The following is a 16,769-nucleotide window of genomic DNA, read 5'->3' on the forward strand; positions in this document are numbered from 1 at the left end:
TTTTTAAAAAATTACAAAAAAAAACTACAAAAAAAAGTTTAATTTTTTTTTTTCAAAAAAAATATATTTAAAATCTAGACGAATCCAGCCACAGATACGGGATCCAAATCCAGATCCAGCCTCTAGGGCACAAATCCGGTAACTAAGCAATTTACAAATAGGCTCCTTAAGGTTACCGGAACATGTGTTCCTACCTATCTTGTGACTTCTCCCTCAAAGGTTTTCCATATATATGTCCGTTCCCTATTGTGGATTCCACGACCTTGTAATTTTTTACTCCATTTCTCCCTAATAAAACCAGCCTATCCTCTTTTAATGGTATTGGTGAGTGATTAAGGAAACAGATAAGAGTATACTTATTTTAAAAGTATTATGGGTAAATATGATTATGTATGTATAAATGAAAACATCACAACTGATATGTGTATGTCTACTGATTTACTAATATTACAGAGTATATTTCAGACCATACATAAGTCTCTTAATTCAATATAAATATTGAAGTATGAGGTTCTATAGATCAGTACCGACCAGAGGTAATTTCACATGATATATGCCAGTGATCAATGTCGATCTCCCCTTTAATCACCTCCAACTGTTGTGTATATTAACCTTTCTTCGAATGAATGCCAGATATAAATTATCATCCGATGCCTTCTTCCTGAATTGAGAGACGGTGATTGTCTTTTATTCTGTACGATTGTAATGATAACTCACTTGCCTCGTAGACATGTCCCATGCCCCTTGATAACCACTATTTACAAATTGCGTCGTTTTAACCAATGACCTTTTAATTGCATCTTTTTAACAAATTGCATCCTTTTAATCGGTGCCTTTTCATAACATGACCGTTTTCATTTTTGTTGACAATGAATGGCTAATTTGATTTAATTACAGTTTCTCAGCATAGACTAACTGAATTTGATTTAATTATACATCGTAGACTAACTGTTTCCACATAATCAATTGCCAATAACTTCTGAGCCATTGACGACCTATATACAGATAGGGGGTTGTTGATACTGATGATTACTAATAGTTGGTTATTTATGACAAATTGGGGGTCATGGCATAGGAAAAAGGGCACTCATAGAAGAGAGGACTATCTCAATTCAATCTTCAAACGCCTGCAAATAGAAGAGCTGTGGTGATACCCAATGACACTGTTTTAGTTTCCTGTAGGAGCATGAGCAGTGACATTTCAGAAAAAAATCTTTGACATCCAAATTTTAAAAATACTGATTTATGTCACCCAAATAATAAATAATCATATGTACCTAGATCTTGATATATCTCTTCAAGCTTGTTGACAAGTTGCAAAACAACCCAAATGTGTAGTGGAGTGAGCACTCCAATAGTGCTCTATACTTTTTGTCTCAAGAACTTGTGCTTACTTTTCTACAATGGATCACAGGGTGTGACCAATAGTATGAATGACACAAATTCCTAAGTTTGTAAATGATCAGGTTTCAAATAATAGTACCAAATTCCTAGCCAAAATCCACAATTTAGCAATACATTTGTGTATCTCTTTGCCCTGCCCTTTTAATAATAGAGGTCCAGGTGAACATATCGCCACTTCAGTCCTCAATACTTTTAATCTCAATCCATCTAGAAACACTCGGTAATCTAGAACTACAGTAATTGTGTTTGGCACAGAAGTTCAAAAAATAATAATAAGACAATTGCTAGATCATTTTCATTTCCACTTTTATATATTGAGCAAATGATGTGGTCACTCCAAAATGTCCAAAAGCAGAGGCACATAATGTCTATTAAATATTCGAACCAATCCACTACATATCAAACTTCAAATTCTTGTTTAAAGAATTTAGCTTTAAATAATTTCTGTAGCTTGGGATGGATTGCAATTTAAGGATGGCCCCAGCAACCATTCAGTCTAAGAAAACTGTGGTGCGAACAGGGCTAGGCTCAACACAAATGCAAGTTGGCCAGTCACGTTGTAAGAGCTACATGCATGATTAAAAAAATTGGATGGATCAGAAATTACATATGTTGACCATCTAGGGAAGAAGAAACTCCAAATGAGTTCGAGGGTAAACTGAAGCTAACAACGAATAGGTATACATTTATCTTCTGACTAAATTCTCTTTTTCCCTCTTTTAGTGCTCCTTTAATATTTTCACATCTGTTTTGACTTGTTTGGTGTGTCATTATGGACTTTGTTAGCCTATGGATGCTCTTACAAGTTCAGTCATACCAAAGGTGTTATAAGAAGACGAGGAAAATTTTGGGTAAAGAGGTGACGAAGGGGGCATTGTTGGAGGGTATTGGCCAATTTGAGGATAGCAAGATGCGTGGATGGAGAGGTGAAAGCTAGTAATATTGTTTGGACCAATCTAGAGGCAGAAAATCCTTTATTCAAGCTATTTTACTTCAAATTACAGAAAATTTCCCTTGCTTCCCAGCATGAACCATTTTGGATCAATTTCTTTCAACTCCTTGTATTGGATGCCGGATATTATCTAGGAGAGTGAAAAGCTTCTTAAATTTTAAAATTTGGAACCTTTCTTGAGTTATTGATCTTGACAATGGATAGTGGTCATAAACGAGCATCGCTTGCTCAGGGGTGATCTGGATTTCAGGGTGTTGAAAAGATACTCCTTTGTAGACTTGAGAGGATCATCCTCTTTCTGTAAACCTGTAAATTTGAGATTGAAGAGCTTAAGTTGTCTTTCCCTTCCTCTTCAAACACAAGGGAAATCTGATCTTGTTAATGTGCTACTTGCTGTGACATCTACAATTCAGGTAGGCGCATCTATAGCTAGTATCAAAAGTAATCAGGTCAATTCAGTAAGTTATCTAGGAAGCCTGGTTTGTGGTGAATAAATATAGAGCAGAGTTGCATTCAAGAATTAACAATAAATTATATCGGGATACATTTTAATCTTCAAAAAATGTCAAATATAGAAAATTGAAACTGGAAAGAAGACTAAAGCCTGCCAATGTACTCATCTTGCAATATTAAATGTATTAAGCACAACCAGATCATCCTAAGCAGTAAAATTAGTTTTAAAAAATGATATACACATTGATAAACAGAAGTTCAGAAACTAAGGATTTGCAATGTATAAAAAATGATATGCAAATTGATGAGCAGCAATTCAGAACGTAATGTCTAAGGACTTGCAATGTATAAAAAATGATACAGAAATTGATGAGCAGACATCCAGTAGTTAATGTCTAAAGATCTGCAATCTATAAACATTTGTTGTCATGTTGACTTGCGAGTTCAGCAAGACATTCAATAGAAAACTACAGAAAAAATGTGAAATGACTTGAGGCAAAACATAAGGATTCTGCACTGGAAAACTTGCAGCTTGCTCATTAACTTTTTATCTAACAACTCAATTTGCAGAAAAGAATGAGTGAACACTGCAGGAGTTTCCCTACTTGATGTTCCTACAGATTTTCTTTCAACTCCAGGATTTTTTATCCTTGACATTAAAAGCGAAAAATTATAAACTGAAGTCTTAAACAAATGAAAGGTTGTCACCTGTCACTTCATATGACAATGTATTCCACTCATCAAGATTCCCTACTAACAGAGAATCCTCTAGTTTCTTTTCGAAAAATTATGAAATACATTTTTTTTTGTTAAAAAAATGAAAATAAACACAGAACATGCTCATTACAGATGATTATACACTGAGCTTGGTACCTCTGCCAAAACTTCTTTTGAAGAATAGAAAAGCAAAAATTATCAAATTGTGATTCATTTTTGAATTGTTAGAGTTCTCCCATAGAAATTGTTTAAAGTTGTCAGCCCAAGAGCCTCCCCGAACAATGTTGCTCGAGTTGACTTTGTAATAAGAACTTCAACATAGTTGCCAATACTTGGGCTTCTTTTATGATTGTCTCTTTCAAAATTACCAGCAGTCTTGACAGACCTATCTCCTGCATCATCTATGTCAATAGAAAAAACATTCAAATCTGCAAGAGGTACATTTCTAAAGCTTACTCTGTGTCCCCTGTCACTTTTCCCTATAAGCTCACTATCAGGAGCTCTTCTATTTGGTCCTTCAACTAGCACAAGCTGTCTAGTACCAACCTGTGAGTCATACCTCTGACCTGTTGCTTCCCGGAAAGCACTAATGAGCTCAGTTAATCTTCTTTGCTTGACATCATCTGGAACATCATCAGTATATTTACGGTGTGCATGAGTTTTCTCACGCATGCTGTATGCAAACATGTATGCCATATCATAGCCCACAGACTGGATCAGACTCAAACTATCCCTGTGCTCTTCTTCTGTTTCACCACAAAAACCTGTGAAGACAAAAGAAATGGATTAAGAAACCACTCTTTTTGACATCAAATAATGCTGCATGTTTATACATTTCTATGGAAATGATAAACTACTTCCCTTGCAACAAAGTATGCAGTAAAGACTACCAAAGAGAAATTCAATATTTATCAAGTTATCAACAGAACATTCATAGCCACAAAAAAAAAATCATGTGTGACATGTAGGTATACAATAAACATATTTGGCATTAAACAAAAATATGTGATTCAAACCTGTGCCAACTGCTTCCAAATAACTTTAATGGGTTAAAAGAAGTCAAGGCAACCTGACAAGATTCTCCAAAACCCCATTCACTGCCTCAACCAGAATAATTCTAGTACTGATCCTGATTCCGATTCCTCCTGGTAACATCACAGGTCCCTCATAATGACTAGATACTTCCTCAAAACATCCCAGAAACACAATGTACTAATCCAATGAATATGTTTGTTGAGAATTATTTGGGGCAACTAGACACAATTCTTTATTACTCAGTCCTATTATCCATTTGTGATTCTTAGTCGTGCATTGAGATTTGCAAGGAGTCATGATATGTGCATATGGTTAATCCATTTAAATTTTAAGTTTGAAAATTTAATTGGGACAACTTGACATAATTTTTTATTACTCTGTCCTACTATCCATTTGTGATTCTTGGTCTTGCATTGAGCTTCACAAGGACACGTGATATGCCCATATGGTTGATAACTTAATCCATTTAAATTGTGAACATATGCATGTGATGCATTGCTGGGGAACTCTTGGTATGAGTATATACATTATATTAAGGTAATGCAAAACCATTGTCACTCTGAAGTAGCTTAAATTTATGACTTGTGCATCATAGGTTACAGAACCCCTGTATCACAGCTTTTAAGAAGAATTGTTCGTCGTCTGGGATTCAATTTTAACAAAATAACAAAACATTAGGAGGTTAGGTGCTCCACAACCATTGGAATCTGAAACTTCTTAATGTATGTGAAAGGTTAGGCCATGCTCCACAACAACAAGAATGTTGCCAGCATACAAGTTAGCTGGAGAAGTCTCCCTACCCTCCCCCAAAAAGTGCATTGGAAACGCCCAAACTCCCAAATGCAAAAATATAGTGAACTCCAAAAATATCAGAAACTCAAATTGTGCCTTGGTTCATCTCCTGACGGATCCTCTCAGCTTCCTACGGGAATGTCTTTCCAAATTAAAGGAAGAATGAGCTCCCATTTCTTTTGAAAATCCTGAGGTCCTGCTAAATATGCCTATAACAGGATTGCTTCCAAGTCTAAAGATGAATGATCTCCATTTCTTGTGTTATTCTTCATTGCTTCAGTACACCATTTTATTTTAGTTTTTAGTTTACCACTTGATTAGCATATTCAGTTCTTGCACGTGTTCATTCTAGCAGACATTAATAATGAAAAATTGTTCCTTAGGGTTCAATGATGATGCTATTGTGTACATTTTCATTACACACCTACACATGAGGGAGGCCTATCTTAACCAAGCATCAAATAATCTATTTGGGCATAAAATAAAAAGAGAGAAGTGGGAGTTGAGGTAAGCAATGGCAACAAGGAGGAAAGAAAGAAAGGAGATGATATTGGCAGGCCCACTGAGAAGTGGATTCAAAGTTTTCCATGTAGCACGGTAGGCTCAGATAGCACAGTCGCAAAACATTTAAAAAGGCATCTTTCCATGCACAGCCACAAATAGATTATCAGTGTAGACCTGTATGCGAATGCTGGCTGCTCAAGGCTCAAGGATAACCACTCCCTCTTTCAGAGAGTTTTCTTCTCCTCTAAGCCTAAAGCTAAAGCTCCTGAAGATGATCAGCAGTTGCAGATGGTAGAGAAACAACCAGATGTAGGGTTTATCAGGTAAATTAAAACTCATCCAACCCCCATCACTGCTGTGGGGTGTCTTGTAAGCAACAGGTTTCTTCTTTAACAGGTATTAGATTTCCAGTTCTGGTTGGAGGCACCTTTGTTGTGAATATGAACCTGAATACTCTGGAAAACATGTCAACCGGGCAACAGGTTCAGGGGCAGCAGATGAAGAGTTCTTGTCAGCTTACACAATTTCCAAGATTTTGAATGTCTACGGTCTATAAAGGATGATATCCATTCTATTCCAGTACCTCAGTGTGAGACATTCATCATAAACTGGCTGCAGAGTCCACAGAACTTTCGCTCCCACATGATACTACTGACCAGAATTCCAAAGAGACCGGCATGAGATCTTGTGTGCATGTTAGAATATTCAAAATAACTAAATGAGGGGGTGAATCAGTTATCCTCAAGTCCAGATGTAGCAATTCAACTTTTACTAACTTCAAATAACTTGTTCAAACTCATAAAAACACTCGGTTCATATAGCATATCATCAGCAACTTAATATATTCATTCATCAGTAAACTCTTTGTTCAGTATATGCCGACTAACAGTAAATAGCATGCATCAGATATATGACACCAAGATTTAACGTGGAAACCGAATTTGGGAAAAACCATCAAGTAGCATGTTATCACTTTTCACTCTTCTGAAGTGAGCTCGGTTAAGAGCAAACCCTGTTAAAGGTTACAAAACACACTGCTAGGTGTGATCCTGTTAAAGATTTTAATCACCCTATTAGAAGTGGCTTGGTTAGAGGAGTTTGGATCATTCAATTAGAATGTCACCTTGATTAAAGGATTTACAAAATGATTGTTAGGTCAACCTTGATTAAAGGATTTTGACTGCCACAATGGTTAGAAAGTAACAGCAGGTTTGATCTGTAAAGATACAACTCACTTTGCAAATTCAGATCTCCATTTGGCTCATTTGGTGGTACTTGGTGGTACATTGACTAGAATTCATTAGCATCTCCTTTGTTCTACTTGACAACCCTTCAAACAATCACACCTCACCAATTTTCTCACTTTTCCTCTGTTACTTTGTTCTTCTCAAGTTCTTCATCAAATTGTCAATCAACAACAAACCGGCCTTGGAAACATCTCTTATGACTCCTTAAGTAGGTAGCTATGATCTTTTGCCACTTAAACATCACTATAGATCTTAGGGTTTGATTAGATTCAACGAATCTATCCATCTTTTTGTCCTACTCCTTTCTCGAAACTTCAAGAAATTTCTCCTTAAAACCTTGCCTTTGATTGCATAACAAACTCAATTTGTGCATTAAATACACCAACTCATCAATCCTTATTATCCACGCATTTTGACTAATCCGAAAATTCAACCATGTCGGCCTCAAACTCGATTGTTTCACAAACTGTAATTTGTTGACACTCAGTCATCATTGTGTTCTTTTGCTCGGTCAATACTGTGTAGCTCGGTCTCTATTTTTCTGTCTTGCTCGGCTTACACTGGCTTGCTTAGTCTTCACTACGCTTCGTTGCTACTAAATTTTCTTCATCTTGCTCAGCCATAACTAACACTCGGCTAATACTATTTGCTCGGCTAACTCTTAAGTTCCTTAGTCTTCTGCTTCAACTCCTTCATTGACCTAGTTGAAACTCACTCGGTCAAGCTTATTGTTTTACCCAACTTCTTGTTTTCTCTTCTACACATCAACTAAATTGTCTTCTTCACTTCTTGTGATGATTAAACAACACAATATCTTGTCAAAGACTAACTGATCAAGTGTTCATTGTAATTCCAACATACTTGCTCCTCTTTACTCAACAACTTCACTAGTTCATCTAGTTAACTCTCTTTTCAAATCCTCTTCATGAATCAATTGATATGGCACTCTACATTGTTAGTAAATGTCTCTCTAGTAGGTTCGACATCAATGATAAAATATCAATTGTTCCAATTGCAGTTTCCAACAGTGCAGACTTCTGAGTAGAAGGCTAGAAGAAGCTGATATTATCAGTCGGACAAAGCACGGAGCAATTTTAAATGTTCCTCGCCATACCCGTGGTCCAACATTTATTTCCAAGTTCAGTTTTGCCATGACTTTGCCTGAAAAATCGGTCCTTAATTCTGCAGCACAGTTGGTTTGTATGTATGCCTCTTGGAAAGCCTTATTTTATCTAGAATTCAAATCTATATCTAAGGTTCTCATCTAGGTTTGCTTTTACATAATGGTCTTGAGCAATAAGAAAATGATTAAACTGTGGGCAGGTAAAATTAGTGAGCTTGTCAAAATAAACTCTGAGAAATACAGCCCTCGGAGCAGTTACAGTAGGTCATATGTTTAGTTGACATTTCCGAACCAATGAATCACTAGGGTCTGCGTAATATGCAACTCCAGTGCAGTAAGCTTGATTGAAAGATTGCTAAGTGGCCCCCTTCCCAAGGTTTCCTACTTCCAGCATAATCAGGCAGAAGAAATGGGTTTTGAAAGATGGTAAATAAGATGAAGATTTTGTGTGGCAGAATGAATTATGGTTGTTTCTGGTAGCCCAGGAAGAAGGAAACAAAATCCTTTCTCGGCTCACATCCAAAGAATTCTTGGGGACTGAAGCAGATTTGGAATGTCCCTCTAAACCTCTAGTGGGAAATTGTGATGCAGGGCACTCAAGCTATGCCTGGTGTGTGAGTGGGAATGAGTTCAGTGTCTGGGTTTGTTTCTGGATGCAGGAGTATTATTTTGGGATGAGGAAAGTATGGAGCTTCAGGATCAACTTCCTAAATTTGGAAATTTTGAAGAAGATAGGGGATTTCTCCTCCTTGGAAAGGTTTTTCTCTCTGCAAATTAACAAACAAAGTAGCATGGAAAACAAATTGCAGATGAAATCCATAATGAAGTGATAAACGAAGGCTCTCACTGGTTCATGGAAGCTCTCTTTTCCTGTCAGGACAGACATTGGCCACAGTCCATTCGTGAGGAACCATTTTTAGGGTACGTAGGCTAGGCATCAGTGCTTAGTTTTGTTTTTTCTACTTCATCATGTTAAAAGCTTTAGACATGTTTCTTTCATTGATTTGAAATAGCCTTTTGTAATATGTTGTGTGCTAGATGAAAGCTTCTGGTCGTTTCTTGTCTGTGTTTTATCATTTTATATGTTTATAATTGATATTCTTTGATACTCGGGTGAGAGCTCTTATTGATTCCTTATTTAATCAATCAAAAATAATAAATTATTTGCGCATGAACAAATGCAGTTGGCTGCAAGGGGCTAGGCAAATTTTGGGTACATATAAAGACTACCTGATGGCTGATAGTAATGGGACAATGGTAACAGTGGTGCAATAAATTAATTTCTGGATGCACTTGATTGTTGCAAATACAATACAAAATTTATATGATGAAACATGATTGAGATGGCAAACAGAATATTTTTAATTCTGTTATGGCTCAGTTGTCACATTAGGAGACCAGAATTTCTACAATTTCCAGATCTATGATTCAAGTTCAACTGTCAGATTCATAGCCCAGATGAGATTTGTTATAGAAAGAAAGAAACAAAATAATGACTCAATCTCCCTAGCCAAATGGACAGTTCAAATTATATTAGCCAACAATATTGAACTGCATCTTTTCTTTGGTTAAAAAATCAGTCTGCAACTTGAACTCCTAAACATCAGAATACAAGCAATAAATTGAAGACAGAACATCTGAGTCAGATTGCAATCTATATAGTTTTGAGTGAGAATCCTTCGGCAGTGACACCTATAAAACCTGATTAACACCATATCATATACAGTTTGTCATTGTTTTGATTTGAAGTTAAAGTTTCTTGTATATATCTCTGATTGTAGGTAAAAAAATACATTATTTATACTTTTTGGATGTTTTAATAATCTATACCACGTCAATGTTCCCTAATCCAAGGGGTACGTTCAGCCATAGGAATGCAAATGCCAATGTACAGCAAGACAACTGTATCAGCATACTGAATATTCAGGAACACCCTACCCTTTTTAAACCCATGCTGATCTGCATTGGAATTTATTATACGAGGCTTCAATAACCAGGTGGCAAGAATAGAATTGTAGGCTGGTTATACAGGAAGCTTAATGTACAATGCATAAATGATATATATAATATATAAGAATGGGAGAAACATCAATTGTAGGTAAAGGATACATCACTAATTGTTTACTCCAACTTTCAATTAATCGAAGGTCCGCAATTTTCAATGTATGTGCGGAAGCCTTTATTTTGAAATCCATGCCACCCTTAATTGGTGTTATATTCAGGCTTCAATAACTGGGTGGGATGATTAGTTTAATAAGTAAACAAAGTATATCATCCTAGGTTGGAAATACAAGAATTTTAATGTATGCTGCACTATATATATACAATACAAGGACCAGAGAAGTGGAAAAAGGATCAACAATATTGAGAAATAAAAACAAATTCTACAAGAAAGATCTTGAACCTAGTTGTTCACTAAAACTTTGCAATTATTTAAATGTATACCAAAAGAAATGATAACTTCATATGCATCCAAAACATGCATTAGCTCAAATCTCTCAGATGATTTTAAGCAGGTCTGTTTATTGCTCAAAATAGCAAAGTCTAAGTTGCTCACCACAAATAAAGTCACTGCTTAAGCCAACATCAGGAATAATACTCCGTATTCTTTCCACGAGTTCCAAATAAGCTTCTTGTGTATAACCCCGACGCATTCTTTCAAGAACTTTTGTGTTTCCACTCTGTGCTGGTAAATGAATACTTTTACAGATGTTATGTCGATCTCTCATCAGATACAGGAGGTCATCAGGAAAATCTTTTGGGTGAGGAGATGTGAACCTGAACCGCATTTCAGGATATTCAATAGACAATCGACTTAATAGATTTGAAAAGCGCAATCCAGTATCCTTCACCTTGCATATACTAGAAAAACCTTGGCTAAGGTTCCAACTGTTTTCTGTTGAAACCTCATTCTTCTCACTGATAATAGATATATCATTATAGCTATTCACATTTTGGCCTAGAAGCATCACTTCTTTCACACCCTGCTCCCAAAGCTCTCCAACCTCCCTCACAATGGATTCTACCGGCCGGGACCTCTCTCTACCTCTTGTGAACGGGACAATACAAAACGAGCACATATTGTTACAGCCACGCATTATTGATACAAATGCTGTGACTGAATTGCTAGCAATTCTTACAGGTGAAATATCTGCATATGTTTCCTCAAGGGACAAGAGTGTATTAACTCCTTTTTGACCATAATCTACAGCTTCTAGCAAGCGAGGTAAGTCTCGATAAGCATCAGGTCCACACACTACATCCACCATCTTATCCGCTTCAATTATTTTTTCTTTCAAACGTTCTGCCATGCATCCCAGCACAACAATCTTTGGAGGAACAACTGACCATGCTCGCTGTTTTTCAACATTGGTTTTCCACTTCCTTTTCAAAAACCAAAAGTAGTTAAGCCTCTGCCACACCTTTTGCTCAGCATTTTCACGAATTGCACATGTGTTGATGAAGATGACCTCAGCATTCTCAGGTGTATCTACAACTTCTGTATATCCAGCACTTTTCATAATTGCCAGAACAATTTCCATGTCATTAACATTCATTTGGCACCCATATGTTTCATGATAAATGCGTCCTTTGAGGGAGTTTTGTAGAGCTGAAGGCCTGGGTCATCCCAAAAAAACATGCCATGGCAATTTACTCACTGTAGGGAAATTAAATTACTTCAAATGGATAGAGAATATCCAGCAGATGCTTGATAATATAAAGGAGGAGATTAACAAGTCCATAACTAGATAAAAAAGAACTCTCTTTTGAAACCAAAAGAATAGATATGAAGCACAGAAAGAAAAATCTGTTAGTTAGTGGATCTGATGCTTCTCCTATAAGAAAAGCTTTGCAAAATTAAATACAGTACAGGCTAAGATCATAAAGAGTTGCTCAAACATGTAGCGCCATCTAAGATGAGAAGATGAAAGTGAACATCTCTGTGGGGGTATAACCTTATGATGTGCATACATTAAAAAAACATCTGTTAAAAAAAACCATTATTTCAGGTCATTCCAAAATCTAGACACTATGGGGAAGTTCCTAATCCACAAGATGCAAAACAAAACATCTCTACTCTAAGGCTTGAATACCTATGGACTTGTAGAAAGGAAGTATATTCTAGCAATTAGTAGGCCAGTGAGGCCATGTGCACTTTTGAGGAGTAGATTAGACGAGCCATAACAGAGCATGTAAATATATTCAGATCGATCGGATGACCCCTACCCAACAGCCTATTAGTCCTCAGATGGCTTTTCATACAGAGTGCTTCATGCAAACTGATGGTATCATCATATGTCCAATTTTTCCAACCAATAATTAACAAGATAACTCAAAATTTCTCACCAATTACAAGCTTGAATAGATTACCATAATATGAAGCAATAGAATTTATCAAGTTTCATTTATCTTGTTAATTATGCAATCCAAAGCGATATCAAAATTTCTACAGAAACTCAAAGCTGTCCCTTGCTACTGTAACAATCCCTTTCTCCAAGCCTTAGCTAACAACTATCATAACATTGACATAGTTACTTTTCCATATTCATGATCATGAGTAGGCAGTTATAACAGCTATTTTTACATGTTCATATGACAGAGATTAATGGTTATAATCAGTTTAACTGAATTGCTGTAACCAACAATTGAAAGAGCATTTAACCAACAAATGCAATATATATAGTTTCCATCATAACTAACCATTACTTAATGGAAGGAGATATCATTCTCTACTAATAAAGATATGTTACTTTTCATAATCACGTGAAGACAGTTTTACAACTAATTTATGTATTCAAATGCAAGAGAGCCAACGGCTATATCAAAATAACTGAAAATAAAAATAACTGATTAAACAGTATTAACCATCTAACATATCTTCAACTTGAAAACGTAAATTCATAAAAGTATATTACCTGTTACTAGAAGATGTTTTGATGCAGAGCATATCTCTCTTGTGCAAGTCTCGGCATCTGGTGGAGAGGAGAAGCATTGTCAAAGGCTTAACCTCCCAACCATGGGCCCTTAACTATCCCCACACAATCTTTACTAAGAAAGGCCCTCCCTACCCTAGGATTAGGCTTGGGACACCATTGCCTAGCCACTGAGCATCCTAGTGTTAAGAGTATCAACCCACCGCTCAATTAGATAACAAGACCTATACAAAGGACTATCATGAGCTAACATGGGTTCTAATATCTCATATTACTTACTTAAGCTTCTGATGGTTCTTTTCTTTTATCGTGAAAATATAAACCATGGTTCAATGATTGCCATTTCACACCCTTCATCTTGACCATGCTGGCCTTAGTGCATGAATCACTGAGTGGATGTATGAGCATTGGTACTCACAGCCAATGTATGCCGACCTAGCCTTGACATTATAATAGATAATCTGAATGTTTAAGCAGTTATATTCACAGCTATTGCATCTATCGATCTAGCCCTGGCATTATAAAAGATAATTTGTATGTCTAAACATTTATATTCAAAGACAATACATCTTTTGTTCTGGCCTTGGCATTATAAAAGACAATTTGAATGTCTAAGCATTTATATTCATAGCCAATACATTTGTCACTCTGGCCTCAACATTCTAAAAGATAATTTGAATGTCTAAGCATTTATATTCACAGCCAATACATCTACCGTTTTGGCCTTAGCATTATAAAAGATAATTTGAATTCTTAAAAAAAAATTCTTGATTTGCAAGGTGCAGTTTCTTATCTCAGGAGATATATTTCAAATATCCCTGTATAAGCCGCACTCAGTTATTCATGATTCTGAAGAGAATTTCTTAAATGAGCAATGCCATAGTTCTGGAGCATGCTTACGAGGTATACATAAAGAAATAGAACATTGGATCTTATCTTGATCGGTTATAAACAACATTACTTAGACTTTCCAAGCAGGCTTCAGCTATGCCTTACTATATCATTTTGAAAATAAAAACATAAAGATAAGCAGTGGGATTTCATGACCTGACTGGAGGTCGTCCTTGCACAGGCTTCAATAGTTCTTGAACAATGCTTAAAATGCCAATCATAGAATGCTATGAAAAAAAGGTAACAATCAGCTACTGTCGTTCCAATTATGATCGACTCAACACCTGTAGGAGGCATATATGGAACACGCAGAGATAAATGCAATGGGATTTTACTCAAGATAACAATCATAAAGTTAAGCAATGGGATTTCATGAACTGACTAAAGGTTGTCCTTGCACAGGCTTCAATAGTTCTTGAACAATGCTTAAAATGCCAATCATAGAATGCTATGAAAACAAGGTAACAATCGGCTACTGTCATTCTGATTATGATCGACTCAACGCTTGTAGGAGACGTGTATGAAAGGCGCAAAGATAAATGCAAAGCAACAATGAGAGCAAAAATGAAAAGTCAGAAAGAGAAGTATGTCTGACCGTAGGTGGTATGTTTTTCTGCCAGAGGCAAGAATGTTGTATTCTCAATGAGCTTTTGCACCATAGACTTTGCCTTCTCGGTTGCATGCTTAGTTACGAGCAAAATTGTGATAGTGCCAAGGAGTTGCAAGATACAAGGTCATCGGTTCAATGTGGCAATGATATTAAAGTGACCACCGAAATAACATAAGGTCGATGAAATGAACTATAGAAATATGGTCGCTTAATATAAAGGTCGATGACATGAATAATATTAAAACCATTGCCATAAAATGGAAAGAATAATAAAAGATTGACTTAGGATGGAATAATAATTTTACTCCTTATGTTTTATTATAATATGTAAATTACAATTGTACTTAGTTTGTTCATGCTCAAGTGAATACTTTTATTCTTTAATTAAATGTGTTGACCCGGTTAGCTGATGATAGTTCCTTCTTATACCCCTGCTTGCTAGCTGTTTTCCCTTAGCCATAGTGGTCAAGACTCATACCTGTTGGCTCAATGGTACGTGGTGCCCCCCGTGCCCAATTCCTTCTCTAGCAATGCTTCTCCTCCACCACACATTACTGCAAATGAAAATTTATCATGGTAACAGCATATTGCTCATCATTTTACGAAGTCAAAATTACAATGGCATATGATCATATTAACTATTCATTCTCAATTCATATATTGTCATAACGATTGACCAATATTCCATTTTCCCATGAAAGCATAATGAATAACCAACACTTCGTTATCATTTGAAACAATAACAAATAACTAATTTGGCTAATCGCTCAACTTCGCATGAAGCCTCAATAGCTATAAAGGAGCATTTAAAAATTGAGCCAAAAATTGGGATGTGACATACCGTCCTCCTTGTGGTTCATCATCCTCAATGAACTTTGCAAATACAAGAGACATATACATAGCATCATGAATTCATCTCATTTCAAATTTGAATCAAAATCAAGGTCTATCACTCCCTTATCTCGATACTTTCAAAAAAATACTTACACGATACCTTAAAGTCAAAGTGAAATACACACATACTTGTGTTTACTTTACCATACCTGTGCTCACTTTAGCATCACTTTGAATTAATTATGTTTTAGGATATTCTATTTCATATTCATGTCATACTCATGTAGACACTTACAATATTTTCAGTTCTACACTCATACCAATAGTTTGTGTAGGAGATTTTCTTTTTTTAACGTTCAATATTCAAGAGCAAAGATAAACCATTCAAAAACTTGCAATTCCTCAACTAACATGATCTAGATCATAACTCGATCACCGAAATTAAATCACTTGTACATACCATCTAGTATATGGTACTCATTAAATGAGCAGATCATCCTTTTAGACTCACAGATCACCTGAAATGGTTAGTGGATCCTATGTTTCCATTTATGTGACCTAGGCCTTCATGCCCATCTTATCACAATAATATTTCAAGAGAAATCAAAATCATTACATGATAGAAATGAATTTCCATCTTTATAGCAATACAAGTTCTTAGAGTCTTCAATCTTAATATGATTAAGCATTCACATTTCATCAATGTATTACAATTGTGCTTAATATAAACATAAGCATTCTAACACATCATGGTAACTTATTACCATATGAAATCAATACAGCATGTGTATCATTCATCTATAAGTATGCATCAAGAAACATAACCATAATACATGACAAAAGATCATAATACATCCAATCAAGACCACTGAGGTCATAATAGACATTGTACCACACTATATGCATTCTAATCTCCTAAGCCATTTGGACTACATGTCCTCATGCAAATCTTGAGATATGGTCAACCCAAAAAATGTTCCAATTGTGGCCCAGACCCTGAGTTTGATCTTTCCACAAAACTTACTTTTCCTTGGGATTCTACCTATAGAAATCCCAATCATAGGGTGGCTCCCCTTGCTTACCCACAACTAGGATCATAATAATATGCTTTTGATAAAAACTAGTTTCACGAAATGTCTCATATCATAAAAAGGATCATAGAGATGTATTTCCACAAATTCCATCTACCCATGAGGGTCCCTAAGATGCTTCATGGCATCAACTTATCAAATATCTTGTTTATTCCATGCATTGCATTTCCAATCTATGCACC

At 35.9% G+C, this 16,769-nt stretch overlaps 1 protein-coding gene across 3 annotated transcripts in view; it reads right to left on the reverse strand.

The window, feature by feature from the left end:
- Nucleotides 1–3,430: 3,430 nt before the first annotated feature.
- Nucleotides 3,431–16,769, reverse strand: part of LOC149576729 (Methylthiotransferase) — a 55,566-nt gene continuing 42,227 nt past the window's right edge. Inside the window, exons 2-4 of one of the 3 annotated variants that reach the window (XM_089819375.1) lie at nt 15,141–15,216; nt 10,785–11,845; nt 3,431–4,290 (exon numbers count right to left, since the gene is read on the reverse strand). In XM_089819375.1, the coding sequence (XP_089675501.1) occupies nt 3,737–4,290; nt 10,785–11,784 (1,554 nt within the window). In that variant the 5' untranslated portion in view covers nt 11,785–11,845; nt 15,141–15,216 and the 3' untranslated portion in view covers nt 3,431–3,736. Of the gene's footprint in view, nt 4,291–10,784; nt 11,846–13,143; nt 15,217–16,769 lie in introns of all 3 variants that reach the window. The other 2 variants (XM_089819367.1, XM_089819359.1) reach the window with 2 other exon arrangements.

The sequence above is a fragment of the Cupressus sempervirens genome, chromosome 1, assembly GCF_028749045.1.
Source record: "Cupressus sempervirens isolate cs-2001-9-10 chromosome 1, ASM2874904v1, whole genome shotgun sequence".
Classification (NCBI taxonomy): domain Eukaryota; kingdom Viridiplantae; phylum Streptophyta; class Pinopsida; order Cupressales; family Cupressaceae; genus Cupressus; species Cupressus sempervirens.